This window comes from Pelophylax lessonae, assembly GCF_965119305.1.
Source record: "Pelophylax lessonae genome assembly, chromosome: 9".
Classification (NCBI taxonomy): domain Eukaryota; kingdom Metazoa; phylum Chordata; class Amphibia; order Anura; family Ranidae; genus Pelophylax; species Pelophylax lessonae.
The window spans coordinates 146,202,389-146,220,984 of record NC_138776.1 but is presented as its reverse complement, the minus strand read 5'-3'; the positions used below and the strand labels follow the sequence as shown (position 1 = coordinate 146,220,984).

The 18,596-nt window shown below is 45.6% G+C and overlaps 1 protein-coding gene across 1 annotated transcript in view; it reads left to right on the top strand.

Annotated features, from left to right (window-relative positions):
• LRRC20 (leucine rich repeat containing 20) overlaps positions 1-18,596 on the top strand; it is a 607,086-nt gene that overhangs the window by 246,299 nt on the left and 342,191 nt on the right. The window contains exon 3 of the mRNA XM_082269228.1: positions 11,085-11,234. Coding sequence (XP_082125354.1) covers positions 11,085-11,234 — 150 coding nt within the window. The remainder of the gene's footprint in view (positions 1-11,084; positions 11,235-18,596) is intronic.

Below are 18,596 nucleotides of genomic sequence, written 5' to 3'. Positions count from 1 at the left end.
CAATAATTCCTTGAAGCGCGGTACCCCCCCCCCCTCTTAAGTATAACTTTACATTGTTTGGCTTTCAGTACTGGTATATGCAGCATCTAGGAAGTGTACACTAAAATTCCCCCAGACAGCGCGAGACTCAGATTAAAACACACATAAGATTAATGATGTTGAGTCCCCCATCGTCATTATGTGTTATGAGTCTGAAGTACATATGCTTTGAGATTGCTTTGTTTGGTCGATTTCGGTGTGGGTGTAGCTAATTGTGTGTTTAGAAAATCATCAGTCTGTGTGTTAGGTATTTTGAGGGTGATAGAGTTAGTTTTAGGCATCAGCGTTTCCTTCAATTTGCCGTGGGCGAGGAGCACTATCAATTCGTGGCATTACCCTTCGGTCTAGCCTCGGCTCCTCGGGTGTTTACAAAAGTGTTGGCCCCAGTGTTGGCTTTACTGAGGCAGAAGGGGATTGTGGTGCTGGGGTACCTAGACGATCTCCTTCTCTGAGCAGAGTCTCTGAATGCCCTGAAAGACAATCTGGACATTTCGGTTCAAACTTTGCAAGAGTCCAGATGAAAACTGAGTTTGCAAAAATCTGTTCTGGTTCCGTCTACAAAACTGGACTATCTGGCCTTTACCCTGGATACGATCTTATCCCGAATGTGTTTCCACCAGAGGTGAAACTCAAAAAATTGCAATATGCGACGGGGCTCCTGTTGTCCAACCAGCCATCATCCCTCAGGACTTTCATGAAAATGCTGGGCCTGATGGTCTCCACCTTTGAGGCGGTTCCATTTCCTCAGTTCCATACCAGGTCTCTACCAAAGGAGATCCTTGTCAAATGGAACAAGAATCCACAGGCTCTAGACAATCTGATTCTGTTGAGCCGGAGTACGAGGGGATCCCTGATCTGGTGGCTCCACCCTCCGGCGCTTCGACAGGGAAAATCCTTTCTCCCCCTGTACTGGACGGTGATCACAATGGATGCCAGCCTCTCAGGATGGGGAGGTGTCTTGGGTCCAGGATCTGGCTCAGGGGGTTTGGACTCGGATACTGCCGATCAATATCCTTGAAATTCGGGCGATTAGGCTTTGCCTAATTCATTGAACTGATCGTCTGCAGGGGCACCCGGTGAGGATTCAATCTGACAATGCCACGGCTGTGTCATATATCACTCATCAAGGGGGCACCAAAAGTGCCTTAGCGGCCTGGGAAGTAGAAGGCATTCTAAGATGGACAGAATGCTTTGTTCCAGCCATCTTTGCCATGCAAATTACAGGGGTGGAAAATTGGCAGGCGGATTTCCTCAGTCGCAGAAGTTGGATAAAGGAGAATGGTCTCTCCACCAAGAGATGTTTCATTAACTGTGCCTCAGGTGGGGGACTCCCAATGTGGACCTGTTGGCCTCTTGTCTCAACAGGAAGGTGCAGAGGCTCGTAGCAAGGTCTCAGGATTAGTGATCGACCGATATCAGTTTTTCGTTGCCGATACCGATATTTTGCCAATAGCATATCGGTAATGGCCAATATTGGCCGATAATTTCACACATGTAAAATTTTGCAAAAAAACACAAATTTCGACACAAATCTCTTAATAAACATGTTAATCTTTATTTATTAAAATTTTTAACATTCTTCACACCTTAACTGCATGAAAACTGACAGGAAAAGTGTACTTGCAGGAACATTTACATTTCACATCATCTGATTGTGCATTAATGCATAATAAAGTGCTGCAGTAGTGGACTCACTCTGCAATATTTTTAATTCACTACTGCAGTGCAGTTAGTGCAAAACTGCTAGAAAAAAAGCTAGGCAACAGCTACACAGTGGATTGGACTGGAATCAGTGGACTACCTCTGCAGTATGGCACTCACTGAAACTGCAAATGCAACTACTGCATTAAGTGCAAAACTGGTAGAAATAAAGCTAGGCAACAACAACAGCTACACATCACATACACAGTGGATTTGACTGGAGTCAGTGGAGGGCTACCTCTGCAGTAAGGCACTCACTGCAACTACTGCAGTCAGTGCAAAACTGCTAGAAAAAGAGCAAGGCAACAGCTACACATGTCACAGTGGATTGGACTGGAGTCAGTGGAGGACTACCTCTGCAGTAAGGCACTCACTGCAACTACTGCAGTCAGTGCAAAACTGCTAGAAAAAGAGCGAAGCAACAGCTACACATGTCACAGTGGATTGGACTGGAGTTAGTGGAGGACTACCTATGCAGTACGTCACTCACTGCAACTACTGCAGTCAGTGCAAAACTGCTAGAAAAAGAGCAAGGCAACAGCTACACATGTCACAGTGGATTGGACTGGAGTCAGTGGAGGACTACCTCTGTCTGCAGTATGACACTCACTGCAACTACTGCAGTCAGTGCAAAACTGCTAGAAAAAGAGCAACGCAACAGCTACACATGTCACCGTGGACTGGACTGGAGTCAGTGGAGGACTACCTCTGTCTGCAGTATGGCACTCACTGCAACTACTGCAGTCAGTGCAAAACTGCTAGAAAAAGAGCAAGGCAACAGCTACACATGTCACAGTGGATTGGACTGGAGTCAGTGGAGGACTACCTCTGCAGTGAGGCACTCACTGCAACTACTGCAGTCAGTGCAAAACTGCTAGAAAAAGAGCAAGGCAACAGCTACGCATGTCACAGTGGATTGGACTGGAGTCAGTGGAGGACTACCTCTGCAGTAAGACACTCACTGCAACTACTGCAGTCAGTGCAAAACTGCTAGAAAAAGAGCAAGGCAACAGCTACACATGTCACAGTGGATTGGACTGGAATCGGTGAAGGTCTACCTCTGTCTGCAGTATGGCCCTCACGGCAACTACTGCAGTCAGTGCAATACTGCAAGAAAAAAAGCAAGGCAACAGCTACACAGTGGATTGGACTGGAGTCAGTGGACTACCGCTGCAGTAGGGCACTCACTCACTGCAATAATTTTAAATCAATACTGCATTACTGCAGTAGTGATTTTATTGCAGCAGTGAGTGGCACTCTACTGCAGCAGTAGTCCACTGGCACTGACTCCAATCCACTGTCTTCTATGTCTATTTGTTTTTCTAGCAGTTTTGCACTGACTGCAGCACAGCGCAGTCAGTGCAAAACTGCTAGAAAAAATAGATAGACACAAGCTAGACAGTGGATTGGACAGACTCAGTGGACTGGTGGACAGACACTACTACTATACTTTCAAATCAATACTCCCAGTTAAGTAAAACAATATTATAGTGCAGAAAGCATAACATTTCAACATGTTCATCAGTTAAACGGTTTCTTTTCATAAATTGCTGGCACTTCACTAAAAACACGCTCACTTGGTACTGAGGAAGGAGGAGCATGAGAAGCAAGTCTTTTGTAGCGTGCCTCATTTTCTTTCCACCACAGAAGAGGATCACTTCTTCTGTCAATTACCTTCAAATAGAGATTAAGTTCATCATCCAGGCTCATTATTGCAGATTCTGATGAATCCTCTGCATGAGGCCCCAATAAAACGCTGAACATTGCATCTATTTGACCACAATGCATTTTCTCTTCTGTTCATTGTTTTTTGGGACTTTTTTCTCTTGCATCCTGCTCTTCAACATCAGAAACCTTCTCTTCTTGTCCTTGGCTTTTCTTTTCATCAGGAGAACCCTCCTGCACCTTCTGTTGAATATCTTCTGTCAGCCATTGCTTGCCTTGGCCAATACATCATCAGAAGAGAAAGGATGGTTCTTGTATCGAGGATCCAAAGACATGCAAGCACAACAGTTTTATTCTCCTCATGCTTCTCAAACCTTTTTGCGAGGCTGTTCCTCATGGCCTGCCTAAATGCTTTGATGCCTCTTGTGTTGAGTCCTTCATTCTGTTGAAGCAGCATCTTCAAGATTCTCACACATGGGATCACAGAGGAAACAGATGAGTCATAATGAATCACCTCCAGTGTCACTTCATCAATGGGTACGAGCGTCTCTATAATGTTGGCTACTATGTCCCACTGATCTGCACAAGGACAAGAATGTCCTCCAAGTCCATATTCACCAGAATATATTGTGAGAGCTCGCTTCTGCTCCAGCATCCTTTGTAACATGTGTAGCGTTGAGTTCCATCGTGTTGGAACTGCCTGTATCAGGTTGTTTTTGGGTAGGTCAAGATCTTCCTGAATGCACCTCAGTCGCTACTTGGAAAGAACAGAATGGTGGAAATACCCTTCGCACTTCTTCAGCATGGTAATAATGTCCAGCAAAGTTTTCTGGTTTAACAGACTATCATTTACCACCAGTTGGAGGGTATGTGCCATGCAACTGAGGTCTGACACTTCAGCAAGTCTTATACCTTTAACGCTAATGTTCGCTCCACTGTCTCGCAGCACAAGCATCACTCGGTCTTTGGTGATTCCCCATTCTTCTAGCATGCCTAGAAACATTTCTTTAATGTACTCCCCAGTGTGGGATCCTTGCATCACTTTTGTATTCAACACCAAATGCCTTCTTGTCCATCCGCTGTCAATGAAGTGGCATGTAAGACTCATTAGTGATTCTGTTTGTCCTGGACAGCAGTCCGTCATGAATGAGAGCGAGTTGCCAGCATTCTCTGGTTGTAGTATAATCTTTACTTTGTCAACGACCTTTTGGTGAATCTTTTGCAGCATTTCAGTCCGATAAAATTTGTCACTCTTCAGTGTGTACCTTGGCTCAACTATGGACCTCAACCGCCTAAATCCAGAGTCAGACACTATTGTAAATGGCTGGTTATCAGTCACCATCATCTCTGTGATTACTCTGTCCAGCAGTTGGGATCTTCCATCAGATTTTAGCCACCTGTTTTTTTTTTCTGAAATATATCTGTTATTGTTTTGCCTGGGATAGGGATGATTCACCTTGTGATTCATATTGTTTTTTCTGTCCTGCATTATACAATTCAACATGGTGAACTCTTAGATGGGCCCAAAGATTAGACATATTTTTGTTTTTTGCAGTTATTGATCCTATGCTCACATTGTTTTTGCAAGTATTGCACAGTGCTGCTTATTTTCCTGGAATTGAAGAAGAAGAAACTGTCCCAGACCACACTTTTAATTTTTCTATCTCCATTGAAACAAGAAAGAGTCAGACACTAATGTAGGCTTAAACAAAATGGTTGTCTGTCACCCCGTGGTTGCTGGCTGACACCCTGCAGTGGGTGGCTGGCTGGCACCCTGTGGTGGGTGGCTGGCTGGCACCCTGTGGTGGGTGGGTGGGTGTCTGGCTGGCACCATGTGGTGTGTGGGTGGGTGGCTGGCACCATGTGGTGGGTGGCTGGCTGGCTGGCACCCTGTGGTGAGTGGCTGGCTTGCACCCTGTGGTGGGTGACTGGCTGGCTGGCACCCTGTGGTGGGTAGCTGGCTTGCTTGCACCCTGTGGCGGGTGGCTGGCTGGCACTCTGTGGTGGGTGGCTGACTGGCACCCTGTGGCAGGTGGATGGCTGGCTTGCTGGCACCCTGTGGTGGGTGGGTGGCTGGCTGGCTGGCACCCTGTGGTGGGTGGGTGGCTGACTGGCTGGCACCCTGTGGTGGATGGGTGGCTGGCTTGCACCCTGTGGTGGGTGGGTGGCTGGCTGACTTGCACCCTTTCATGGCTGGCTGGCTTGCACCCTTTCATGGCTGGCTGGCAGTGGCACCCTGTGGTGGCTGGCTGGCACCCTTTGATGGCTGGCTGGCTTGCAGTGGCACCCTGTGGTGGCTGGCTGGCACCGCTTTGATGGCTGGCTGGATGGCACCCTTTTGTGGCTGGTTGGCTGGCACTGGTTGGGTGAGTGGCTGGCTGTCAACCTTTGGTGGTTGACTGGCACCCTTTGGTGGGTGGCTGGCTGGCACCCTTTTGTGGCTGGCTGGCTGGCACCCTGTGTGGTGGCTGGCACGTACAGGCCCAGGGCCTGTGGCTGGCTAGCTGGTACACTCAGGACTCAGGCAGTCTCAGGACTCAGGCAGGTCCTGTGGCTGGCTGTTTGGTACACAGTGGGTGTGTGTGGCTGGGTGGCTGGCTGGCACCGGGTAGCTATGGGTGGTGGGTGGCTGCGGTGGCTGTGTTACAGAAGATAATAGATACAGAACGTGTGTCAGACTGTTGGTCACTGTTATGACTCACTAGATGTAGAACTCACTTTCTCAACCGCCTGTGCAGCATGCAGACTCCAGTGTGGCCGCAACGGGTAAAACACACTGTAACAAGGCTGAGGGAGGCGGCCTAAGAGTTGCCCAGTGCGTGGCGCAACATACGCGATGACATCATGGCAATATCGGTAAATCCAAAGGCTGATTCAGATATATCGGGGAAAGTGCATATCGGCCCTTGATATATCGGTGTTGCAGATAATCGGTCGATCTCTACTCGGGATCCTCTGATCAACGCCATGGACACTCTAATATGCGCATTTCCTCCGCTGACTCTTCTGCTAAAACTTCTGATTGGCCTCACAGGTCCTGGTACACAGACCTAGTACGGCTGGTCGCAGATTTCCCTTGGAGACTTCCTCTTAGAGAGGATCTGTTAACTCAAGGACCGATCTTCCTTCCTTCTTTACAGTCGCTGGCTTTGATGGCCTGGCTATTGGAAGCCAGGTGTTGAAGGATAGAGGGGTGTCTGAATCGATGATTACCACGTTGTTAAAAGCTAGAAAACCTACTTCTAGGAAGACTTATCATTGAGTCTGTAGGGCATACATTACTTGGTGTGAGTCTCAGGGTTTTTTGCCCCCATTCCTTTTCGGTGTCTCTTGTCTTGGAGTTTCTCCAAAGTGGTGTAGATTAGCGTTTGGCCTTGGGTACCATCAAAGGCCAGATTTTGGCCCTAGCGATTTTCTTTCAACACCCGTTGGCCACAAATTCCTTGGTTCAAACCTTTATTTAGGGGGTCTGCCACCTTGCTCTCCCTGTGAGGTCTGTGAGAATCATGATTTTTTTTGCTTGGAATAAAGATCACGATTCTCTCACGATTCTCTGTGTAACATCTTTTACATTATAAAAAAAATTGGGATAACTTTACGGTTTTGTTTTATTTTTTAAATTTTTTTTATTCATTAAAGTGTATTAATTGTGTTTGAAAGACTGCTGCGCAAATACAGTGTGACATAAAAATTTACAACAATCACCATTTTATTCTGCAGGGTCTCGGCTAGAAAAAAAAATATATAAATGTTTGGGGGTTCTAACTACTTTTCTAGGAAAAATAAACTGATTTAACTTGCAAGCAACAAGTGTAGGAAAAAGGTTTAGTCTTTAAGAGGTTAAACTTCCTTCCTCCGGCAGAGGGAAAGAAAAGATACAATGTAATCATTTGTGTTTACAGTTCAGTGGGAGACTAATGCTGATAGGCTTTTGCGGGAGGCTTTTTTTTTTTTTGACAGCTGCTCCCTCACAGCTATGTAAAGAATCGAGCAAGTGTCATGTTAAGATCATCAGGGGGAGTGAATCGCGGTCTCGATTCTGTTACGATTAATCGTACAGCTCTAGTACATGGGATTTTTTTTGGTTTTTATTTTTAATTAATTTTCAAAGATGTCAAACAAAATTCTTTCACGTTGTCATTATGGGGTATTGTTTGTAGAATTTTGATTAAAATAATAAATTTAATCCATTTGGCTGTAAAATAACAAAATGTGGAAAAAGTGAAGCACTGTGAATTCTTTCTGAATGCACTGTATATTAGAGGTTGTCCAGTTTGGTAAGCATCACCCAAGGCTTCCTTTTTATACATTGTTTGAATATGGTGTATTTTCCCTTTGTAAAGCCAGTTGATATTTGCTGCTTTTAACCACTTAACCCCGGAAGATTTTACCCCCTTCCTGACCAGGGCCTATTTTGCGATTCGGCACTTCATGACTTTAACAGACAATTGCGTGGTCGTGCGATGCTGTACCTAAACGAATTTGAAGTCCTTTTTTTCTCACAAACAGAGCTTTCTTTTGGTGGTATTTGATCACCTGTGCGATTTTTTGATCATGCGCTATAAACAAAAAAAAAGCGTAAATTTTGCAAAAATAACAATATTTTTCACATTTTTTTATATGAAATTCCCCCAAAAAAATGTAAAAATCAAAATTTTTTAACATTTTAGGCCAATTTTTTTTTTTTTACCATATTTGGTGACCATAAAAATAAATTTGTCCTTGGCTTTAAATAGGCAAGAAGGTACATACTTCTTATTCTATTCACAATTCTTTAAACAGCTTGTTTACAGACCTCCATCAGAGTGAGAAAAACACAAGATGTCTCCGGTTGAAAACTTAGGTTACTCATGTCCTGAAGTTGTCCTTTGTCTCTGGGACCCGTACAGTCTTAAACATCCATATTGAAATTATGAAAATGTATTTCTTCACAATAGTTCTGACAAATGAAAAGCGCTCTATTAGTAGGTGTTATCCTAATTTGGCTAATGTGGAAATACACATTAAAGGGCAACATTCTAATGCACAATTCTTTTAAAAGGGATTTATAAGGGAAGCCTAAAACCTGCCTGTAAAGGGGGCATCTGTACTATATCTTACAGAAAAAGTAATCGACTCAGGATGCCCCTGGCCAATGACGTCACTGGATGGGCCCTTAGGTATTTAAGAAGTGTCAGACAGCAGGAGCCTTCAACGTGAGCGGACCCTTTTTTTCCCCCGAATGGGCAAGGGTGGCGTGATTGACGATGGGTCTACACTGGGGGACATTTTTATTTATTTTTTTTAAAATAAAGGACTTGTCAAAAACTGTCTAATGTCTTTTTTTACACTACACATGTCCCTCGCTGGCATTTCTGGCTCCTCCCCCCTGCTGAGCGCCCCCATAGCAAGCTGCTTGCTCCCATTGACACACAGAACAGGGATCAGCCCCGCCCCCCACTCCCTCTTCACTGGCTGTAATAGACAACAGGGGGTGCCAATGGCTCCTGCTGCTGTTTCTGAGCCAATGAGGAAGGAGAGAGCTGGGAGAACAGATGCTCTCGTGCACATCACTGGATTGAGATCAAGCTCAGGGAAGCATTAGGGGGGCTAGGGGGAGGAGCTGCACACAGAAGGTTTGTTACTTTCATGCATAGAATGCATAAAGGTAAAAAAAAACTTCCGGCCTTTATAACCACTTTAAATTTGTTTGTGCTGGTGAAATAGCAAAACATGGTTATATCCAATGTTATCCATAAGTGGCATTTTAAAAGCCGTTACAGATTTTCATTTTAAATTTAGATTTCAATATTTTTATTAAGTTTTAAGAAAAGATCACAAGAATACAAAAGTACAATCAGTCCATGACCATGAAACAAAATCACAAACAGGAAGCATTTAAAACAGCAGACATAGAAGTGAAAATGGTTGAGCAATAGCACAAACTGTAGCAAAAAGTGCAGCCCCCCATGCCAACCAAGTCAACATGGTAATAAATGGGGAGTACTCGGATTGGGTGGGTGTGGAAAGTGGGTCCCCCAAGGTTCTGTCCTGGGGCCAATCCTGTTTAATTTATTCATTCACGATCTAGAGGAGGGGATATCCAGCACAATCTCGGTATTTGCGGATGATACTAAACTAAGCATGCCAATATCTCCTATGCAGGATGTGGAAACCTTACAAGCAGACCTGAACAAAATAATGGGGTTGGGCAACTACATGGCAGATGAGGTTTAATGTTGAAAAATGTAAAGTAATGCACTTGGGTGTCAGAAACACGAAAGCAAGCTACTCACTCGGGGGAGGGGGGGAACCTCTGGGTGAATCTAAGATGGAAAAGGACCTTGGGGTACTAGTGGACAACAGGCTTGGCAGTGGCATGCAATGCCAAGCCGCTGCAAGCAAAGCCAACAAAATACTGGCATGTATAAAAAAGGGGATTCACTCCAGAAATAAAGAGATTATTCTCCCACTCTACAAGACTCTGGTCCGGCCACATCTGGAGTATTCCGTCCAGTTCTGGGCACCGGTCCTCAGAAAGGATGTGCTGGAACTGGAGAGAGTCCAGAGAAGGGCAACAAAAATAATTAGGGGAATGGAGGACATCAGCTATGAGGAACGACCACAAGAATTGAACTTATTCTCTTTGGAGAAGAGACGCTTGAGAGGGAATATGATATCAATGTACAAATACTGTACTGGTGATGACCCTAGCATAAGGAACAAACTTTTCAGAGAAAGGGAATACAATAAGACGCGTAGCCACTCACTAAAACTAGAGGAAAAATGGTTTAACCTTAAAATACCTAAGGGGTTCTTTACTGTAAGAGCAGTAAGGATGTGGAATTCTCTTCCACAAGCAGTGGTATCAGCAGGGAGCATTGATAGTTTAAAAAAACTATTAGATGGGCACCTTAAAGACCACAACATAAAGGGGTATACAATGTAAGGTTAACAGCAAACACACACACACACATCATAGGTTGAACTGGATGGACTGATGTCTTTTTGCAACCTCACAAACTATGTAACTATGTAACATATGTCGGTCTGGCCTCACCACCCCCCTCTTTCATTTTAAATTTAACCATGAATTTTGGCTCTAGAATTATTGCTCTTACTCTGATGTTTGTGTCAATACTTCGCATGGGCTGCGCATACATGGGAGTTTCCACTCTGCAGCAGCTTTGAGCTTCCTTTACCCCTTAACTACTAGGACCTTTATAAATGTACCTTGGTATACAATGGAATAAACCCCTCTTACCTGTTGTGCTGTCTTGTCCTGGATTCACATACTCGTCTGCCCAGCAAGTTTGTTGCAGTTCTGATTCGATCCACCAATCTGCCACCACAGCTTGGCTCCTTTGCCGCCATCTTGGCAGTCTGCCCATTATCCGGTGTGAGTTTCTGCTGCTGAAGCCTCTTGGGACATGTGGTGTAGATATCCCAGGAAGATGCATGAGCAGGGACTTACCATTCTCGACTAGGTGGAGGGGTGGGCCTGGAGTAAACATTTAAAAATGGTAAACAAAAAGAAAAAAGGTCTATAGCTTGCGGTGGGAGTGCAGGGGATTAAGCGGTTTAGGAGAATAAAGGTTTGCTTTAAGTAGTACAAGGCCAGGATGCTTTACTGATTTTTATGGATTGTAGAAGTTTTTATATATGACACAATAACTGCCTTTTTTTAACTTTTTCTGCAGATTTATCGAGCTGTGCTTTGAATGCTTATCCACCTGGTCTGTACTTGGCTACAAGTTCAGTTTCTGATAAGATCTCCTCCATCTCTCTTGCTAATAATGAGCTAAAGAGTATAACGGGCAAATTCTTTACTAATTATCAAAACTTAGAAGGTAAGCAAAATTTTATTTAGATCTGAAATCATGTTATTCAAACAAAAGCAAAATACAAACCAAAAGCAAATGAAAAAAATTGGAGCTGTCAAGAGCATGCCATAATCCTGGTTAGCAGAAGAAAAAAAATTAAAAACAGGTGTTTAGAAAGACAACCCTGTATAGGATGGACTTTAACCACTTAAGCCCCGGAGGATTTGGCTGCTAAAGGACCAGACCCCTTTTTTCAACTTGGCACTTCGTGACTTTAACTGATAATTGCGCGGTCATGCAATGCTGTACCTAAACGAAATTTACGTCCTTTTTTTCCCACAAACAGAGCTTTCTTTTGGTGGCATTTGATCACCTCTGCGCTTTTTATTTTTTGCGATATTAATAAAAAAAGAGCGAAAATTTTGCAAAAAAATGACATTTTCAACTTTGTCTTTTAAAAAATATCCAATATACTCAATTTATGTCATTTTTTTTGGCCAAAATATATTTAGCTACATGTCTTTGACAAAAAAAAATCAATGAGCGTATTTTTATTGGTTTGCGCAAAAGTTATAGCGTCTACAAACTATGTTGTAAATACTGAAATTTACGAAGCTTTAATTTCTGACTGCCTATCTCATTTCATGAAGTGCTAAAATGGCGGGGAAGTCCAAAACCCCCCCCAAACTACCACTTTTTGGAAAGTAGACATCCTAAGGAATGTTCTGAGAGGCATGTTGAGCTCATTGAATATTTTATTTTTTTGTCACAGGTGTTTGAAAAATGACTAAAAAAATTTTTTTTTTTTTTACACAAAGTTGTCATTGAAATGATATTTCTCTATCGCTCATTGACAGACGTAGTCTTCTTGATTCTCAAGAGCTGGGTTATGTTGTCTCCGCAGGAGTAGGACTAGGCAGAATGACAAAACGTTCTGGCTCCACCCTAGGGGGCAGTCCCTGAGGGTATATCCTCCCTCTCTCTGCTACAGGGAATCAGTTTTTTTCTGTCTAGTCAGGAGTAAGGACCTAAGTTCCTTGCTGGGATCTTTTGGTCCTGGCAAGACTTTTTTTCTTTAAGAAAAAGACATTTTTTAGGTAGTTTTCTCCAGTGTTTTTTTCCTGTGAGATCTTCAAGCAAAAATGCCGGACTGGGCGACACTTGTGGTCACCCCAGCCGGCCTACGAGCGCGTGCAGACCAGGCATTGCGCTTGGTCGGCCGCGACATATTCAAGTAAGTATGCGGGGCCGGGTGACGGGCTGGATGTGAGATCCAGTGGTCACCCCGGTTTCTGCCTAAAAGCGCGTGCAGACCAGTGCGCTGAGTCGGCCGCGACGGAGTCCCAGTAAAGGGACTGACTTTGCGAGTTAAAAGCTCGCTTGGACGCCAGGACCAGAGAGTCGAGGCGTCCACAAACCCCCACCTCGGTGGAGAGGGTATTATGAAGAGAGGGTGCCTGTCGGTTCGGTATGGTGAGTAAAACGTTCCCTTTTTTCCTCATTTATGAGGCAGTATATATTATGGGCCCCTCCATATATGGTCAGTATATATCTGACACTTACAAGTCCCCCTTGTAATACAGCATGTGTTTGTGGGAAGTGGACTTGGTTCAAGAGCTAACACTCTACCCAGCAGACTGTAACATTACAGCAAACATAGGAGGTATAATCCTACCTTATGTGCAGTGTATCTCTGTAGATCCATATGTCACCTCTCAGCAGAGTGCAGGTGGATGTGCTGGGAAGACGATATCGGCGGTCCGCCGCCATTTTGCCGTAGACCGAATGCATGTATGTCCTCAGGTCACGCCGGCCGCCATGTTTTTGGAGTCTTATGTCTCTTCTATGGGGGCGGCCATGTTTTGTGAGCCCAGCTTCCTCGTGGAGGGCTGGGAACGCCGGAAGGCGTACACAGGGGGCGGAGCCACGCCTTCTGCCCGGGAAAAAGCAAACAGCTCCTTCCAGTCTGTGTAAGACAGACGCTGGCTGCAGTTTGTTGGAAACTGCACTGCATCGGTTGGTGAGCCTTGGGGGTCCCTCTCTCTCTCTCTGGGATCGAGAAGCAGGTACTCTGAGGGGCGCTATTGCGCTAGGGGGAGACACACAAAAAAAAAAGAAAAGTTTTTTTGTTTATTGCTGGCAAAAGTGTCCTGTATTAACATGGACCCTGCCACTCATGTATCTCCTCCGGATCCCCTCGAGGGGTCTGCGGGATCCTCCAGCACCCCATTGACAATTGAATCTTTGTCAGCCATTATGGAAACTTTTGTGTCCCGGGTGGAAGTGGCTTGTCAGGGACAGGGCGCAAGAAAGCGACCCCCGCCTAACCCCTTATTATCTGAAACCTCGGATTCAGACTCTGAGCCTATTTCTGCAGTTGCAGGTACTTCATCTGGTATTGGTGTCTCGGGTCCTGTCTCTTCAGACAGTGAGGAGGATGTTTCGGCATCTGCCATAGCCCGAGAGGAAGCGTTGGTAAACGCACTCATTGTATCTGTTCAAGAGACTTTAAGGTTACAGGGTATTCCATCAGAAATAGCTGAAACTGAGATCCCTTTTGGGACTAAAAAGCGCATCAAAGTGGCAAAGGTTTTTCCATTGCCCAAATGTTTTGGCAATCCAATCGATGAAGAATGGCGTCTGCCAAAACGCACTTTTAATATTTCCAAACGCATTGACAGGCGTTATCCGTTTGAGGAAACCCTTATTAAGAAATGGACAGAACCACCTGTGGTGGATTCACCAATTGCTAGATTGAATAAAGCCACGGTTATTCCTTTAGAAGACGCTCCGTCTTTTAAAGATCCAGTGGATCGCAAGATAGAAGCTATGTCTCGCACCATGTTTTCCTTGATTGGATCAGCTTTCAGGCCAATAATTGCTATTGGTCTGGTTTCGCAGGCTGTAACTGAATGGACCAAGTGGTTACGCCGGGACTTAGAAGAAGTCCCTCAGGCGGTATCAGATTTGTTGGAACAAATGATACAGGGGTTACAGTTTGTATGTGATGCGGCGTTAGACGCCACTCCATTAATGGCGCGAGCATCAGTCTCAGCAGTGGTTCTCAGGCGTACACTGTGGCTAAAAGGTTGGATAGCCGACCAAGGTTCCAAAAAAGCATTGGCTAATATCCCCTTTTCAGGAGAACGTCTATTTGGAGCCAACTTAGATGAGATCATTAAGGATCTCACCGGTGGAAAAAGCACCTTTTTACCGCAAAATTTTAAAGGTAGAGGAACTCGTCAAAGACGAGGGCCTTCTTTTTCTGCTCACAAGAGGTTTTTTCGTCCAGCGGGTGAAAAAACTAAGTCCTCCAAGGTTCCTACAGGAGGCGTCAGGGGTCGTTGGTCGGGCAAACAAAAGCCCGCCCCCTCCAGACCTGAAGATAAACCATCCAAAGCCTGAAGGTGCGCCCCCACCCATAACTGGGGTGGGGGGACGTCTTCGCCGGTTCCTGGATCCATGGCTTTCCAGAATCCCGGACAAATGGGTTTGCGAAGTCATAAAGTCAGGGTACAAGATCGAGTTTCGATCTCTCCCACCGGCGCGATTCTTCCCTTCCAATATCCGACTATCTCCGGATCGTCTAGAAGATCTGCGGAGAGCAGTCACAGATCTACTACAACAAGGAGTGGTAGTCCACGTTCCTTGGACAGAACGGTTTCAAGGGTTTTATTCAAACCTGTTTACAATACCCAGGAAAGAGGGCAAAGTGCGTCCAATTCTGGACTTAAGAGCGCTCAATTCTTTTGTCAACATAAGAAGATTCAGAATGGAGTCCATTCGCACGGTAGCAGCCTTCCTACATCCAGGGGATGTCCTAGCGTCCATAGACATCAAGGACGCCTATCTTCACATTCCCATTTTCGCAGGACATCAGCGTTTTCTACGCTTTTCCGTAGAGGAGAACCACTATCAGTTTGTGGCGTTACCTTTCGGTCTCGCCACGGCTCCGCGGGTCTTCACAAAGGTGTTGGCCCCTATGTTGGCACTTCTGCGCCAAAGAGGTATATCGATTCTAGGTTACCTAGACGATCTTCTGCTTCATGCAGAATCTCCTCAGACCTTGCTACAAAACATAGAAATTACTATGATTTCTTTACAGGAATTCGGGTGGCTGGTGAACCAGCAAAAGTCATTTCTGGTTCCCACCCAGAGGCTCGAATATCTGGGTCTAATTCTAGACACAGTCAGGACGAGAGTTTTCCTTCCGGTAGGGAAACTTCGAAAGATTCAATCAGCAGTCCAGTTGTTACTGTCCAACAGCTGGTCTTCCCTTCGGACGTGCATGAGGGTTCTGGGGTTGATGGTGGCTTCATTCGAAGCAATCCCATTTGCCCAGTCCCATACCCGAATTCTTCAGCAAGAGATTCTTCTCAGATGGAATCGGAATCCGGAATCCCTGGACAATCAGATACGATTGAGCAAACAGACCAGAGAGTCTCTGGTTTGGTGGCTTCGGTCTCCAATGCTCAGCCAGGGAAAGTCATTTCTGCCAATATATTGGACGATAGTGACCACGGATGCCAGTCTATCCGGATGGGGAGGAATTCTTGGTCAGTTATCTGTCCAGGGACTTTGGTCCCCGGAAGAATCCAGATTACCGATAAATGTATTGGAACTGAGAGCGATCAGACTTTGTCTGATTCACTGGACCGAGCAGCTCCAGGGCAGCCCGGTTCGGATCCAGTAGGACAATGCCACGGCCGTGGCTTATGTCAATCATCAGGGGGTCACCAAGAGTGTCCGAGCGGCCAAAGAAGTGGCTTGCATTCTTCGCTGGGCGGAACGATTTGTTCCAGCAATCTCTGCGGTGTTCATTCCGGGGGTGGAGAATTGGCAGGCAGATTATCTCAGCCGTCAGACCCTGGATCAGGGGGAATGGTCCCTCCATCCAGACGTTTTCCACCAGTTGTGCCTACGGTGGGGCACACCGGATGTGGATCTGTTGGCATCACGATTCAACAGGAAAGTTCAGAGATTCGTGGCTCGCTCCCGCGATCCTCTAGCAGAAACCGCAGACGCACTGATCGCCCCGTGGGGGCAATACCAGCTAATATATGCCTTCCCTCCTCTCGCGTTACTGCCAAGACTTCTTCGCAGGGTAGAGGAGGAAGGAATCCCAGTAATCCTGGTAGCTCCGGACTGGCCTCGTCGAGCTTGGTACGCCGACATGGTCAGACTGGTGGCGGACGTCCCATGGAGACTTCCTCTCAGGGAGGATCTACTGTCTCAGGGACCGATCTTCCATCCTGCTTTACGATCGCTGGCTTTAACGGCCTGGCTATTGAGACCCAGGTGCTGAAGGACAAAGGTTTGTCAGCTTCAGTTATTCCTACTCTAGTTGAAGCAAGGAAAGCGACTTCCAGAAAGATTTATCATCGCACATGGAAGTCCTACATTGCATGGTGTGAACCTTTGGGGTTCCGTCCTCGGTCTTATTCGATTAGTCGAATATTGGCTTTTCTGCAACAAGGGGTTGAGCAGAAACTGGCCTTGAGTACTATCAAGGGTCAGGTCTCAGCATTAGCCATCTTCTTTCAGAAGCCTTTGGCTACTCATTCCTTGGTGCGGAATTTCATCCAGGGGGTGCGACATCTGGCTCCGCCAGTGCACGCGCCGTTACCCCCCTGGGATCTTAATTTAGTGTTGTCGGTTCTTCAGAAACCTCCCTTTGAAGATATTAGGGAGATTCCTCTACCCACGTTGTCCCAGAAGGTGGCCTTCTTGGTGGCTATTACTTCTGCACGCAGGGTGTCAGAACTGGCCGCATTATCTTGTCGTTCACCATATCTGGTGGTTCATAGAGATAAGGTGGTTCTTCGTCCGAATCCATCCTTCCTACCAAAAGTAGTTTCAGAATTTCATCTGAATGAAGAAATTGTATTGCCTTCCCTGTGTCCTAAGCCCAGTCATCCTCGGGAATTTGCTTTGCACTCCTTGGATGTGGTCCGGGCGATCAGGGTATACTTGAAAACGACAGACTCGTTTCGCAAGACGGATTCACTTTTTGTGATCCCAGATGGACCCAAAAAGGGGTTGCCTGCATCTGCCGCGACCATTTCCAAATGGATCAGACAGACGGTAGTACAGGCTTATTCTATTAAGGGTCGGGAGCCCCCGTTCCCTGTTAAGGCGCACTCCACTCGGGCACTTAGTGCGTCATGGGCCTTTCGCCATCAGGCGTCAGTGGTCCAGGTGTGCAAGGCGGCTACCTGGTCGTCGGTGCATACCTTCTCTAAACATTATAAAGTTGATGTAATGGCATCGTCTGATGCCTCATTTGGCCGCAAGGTTTTGCAGGCCGCAATTTGAGGAGACCAGTGGTCTACCTCGAGGGTTTTTTTCCGTTGGAAAATTTTTTCTTTTAGTCTCATTCTTTGTTTATAATGAGCCTTTAAAACTTCTAGTTTGGCACCGGTTGGGCCTACTAGATTGGATTTGATTTTGTCAATCCCACCCCTCATTTGTGGCACTGCTTCTGGATGTCCCAGCTCTTGAGAATCAAGAAGACTACGTCTGTCAATGAGCGATAGAGAAAAATGGATTTTTGTAAGAACTTACCGTAAAATCCTTTTCTCTTAAGCTCATTGACAGACGTAGTACCCGCCCCTCTATCATTGAGTTGGGTTGGGTTAATTTCTCTGTACTGCTTTAAACAGAACTGATTCCCTGTAGCAGAGAGAGGGAGGATATACCCTCAGGGACTGCCCCCTAGGGTGGAGCCAGAACGTTTTGTCATTCTGCCTAGTCCTACTCCTGCGGAGACAACATAACCCAGCTCTTGAGAATCAAGAAGACTACGTCTGTCAATGAGCTTAAGAGAAAAGGATTTTACGGTAAGTTCTTACAAAAATCCATTTATTGCTCACACATGCCATGGGTATATGTGTAATTACACCCCAAAATATATTCTGCTGCTTCTCCTGAGTACAGGGATACCACATATGTGAGACTTTTTGGGAGCGTAGCTGTGTACGGGAGCCGGAAAACAAATCACCACCATCAGAATTTCAAAGGGCGTACATTTTTCATTGCATTTTCTCACTACCTATAACGGTTTAGGAGGCCCTGAAATGTCAAGATACCACAAAACCCCCCCAAATGACCCCATTTTGGAAAGTAGACACCCCAAGCTGTTTGCTGAGAGGCATGGTGAGTCCATAGAATATTTTATATTTTGCCACAAGTTTCGGGAAAATTACAATTTTTTTTTTTAATTTTTTTTTTTTTCCCCAAGTTGTCACTAAAAGATAAATTTCTCACACATGACATGGGTATATGTGGAATGACACCCCAAAATACATTCTGCCGCTTCTCCTGAGTATGGGGATGCCCCATGTGTGAGACTTTTTGGGAGCCTAGCTGTGTACAGGACCGCGAAAACCA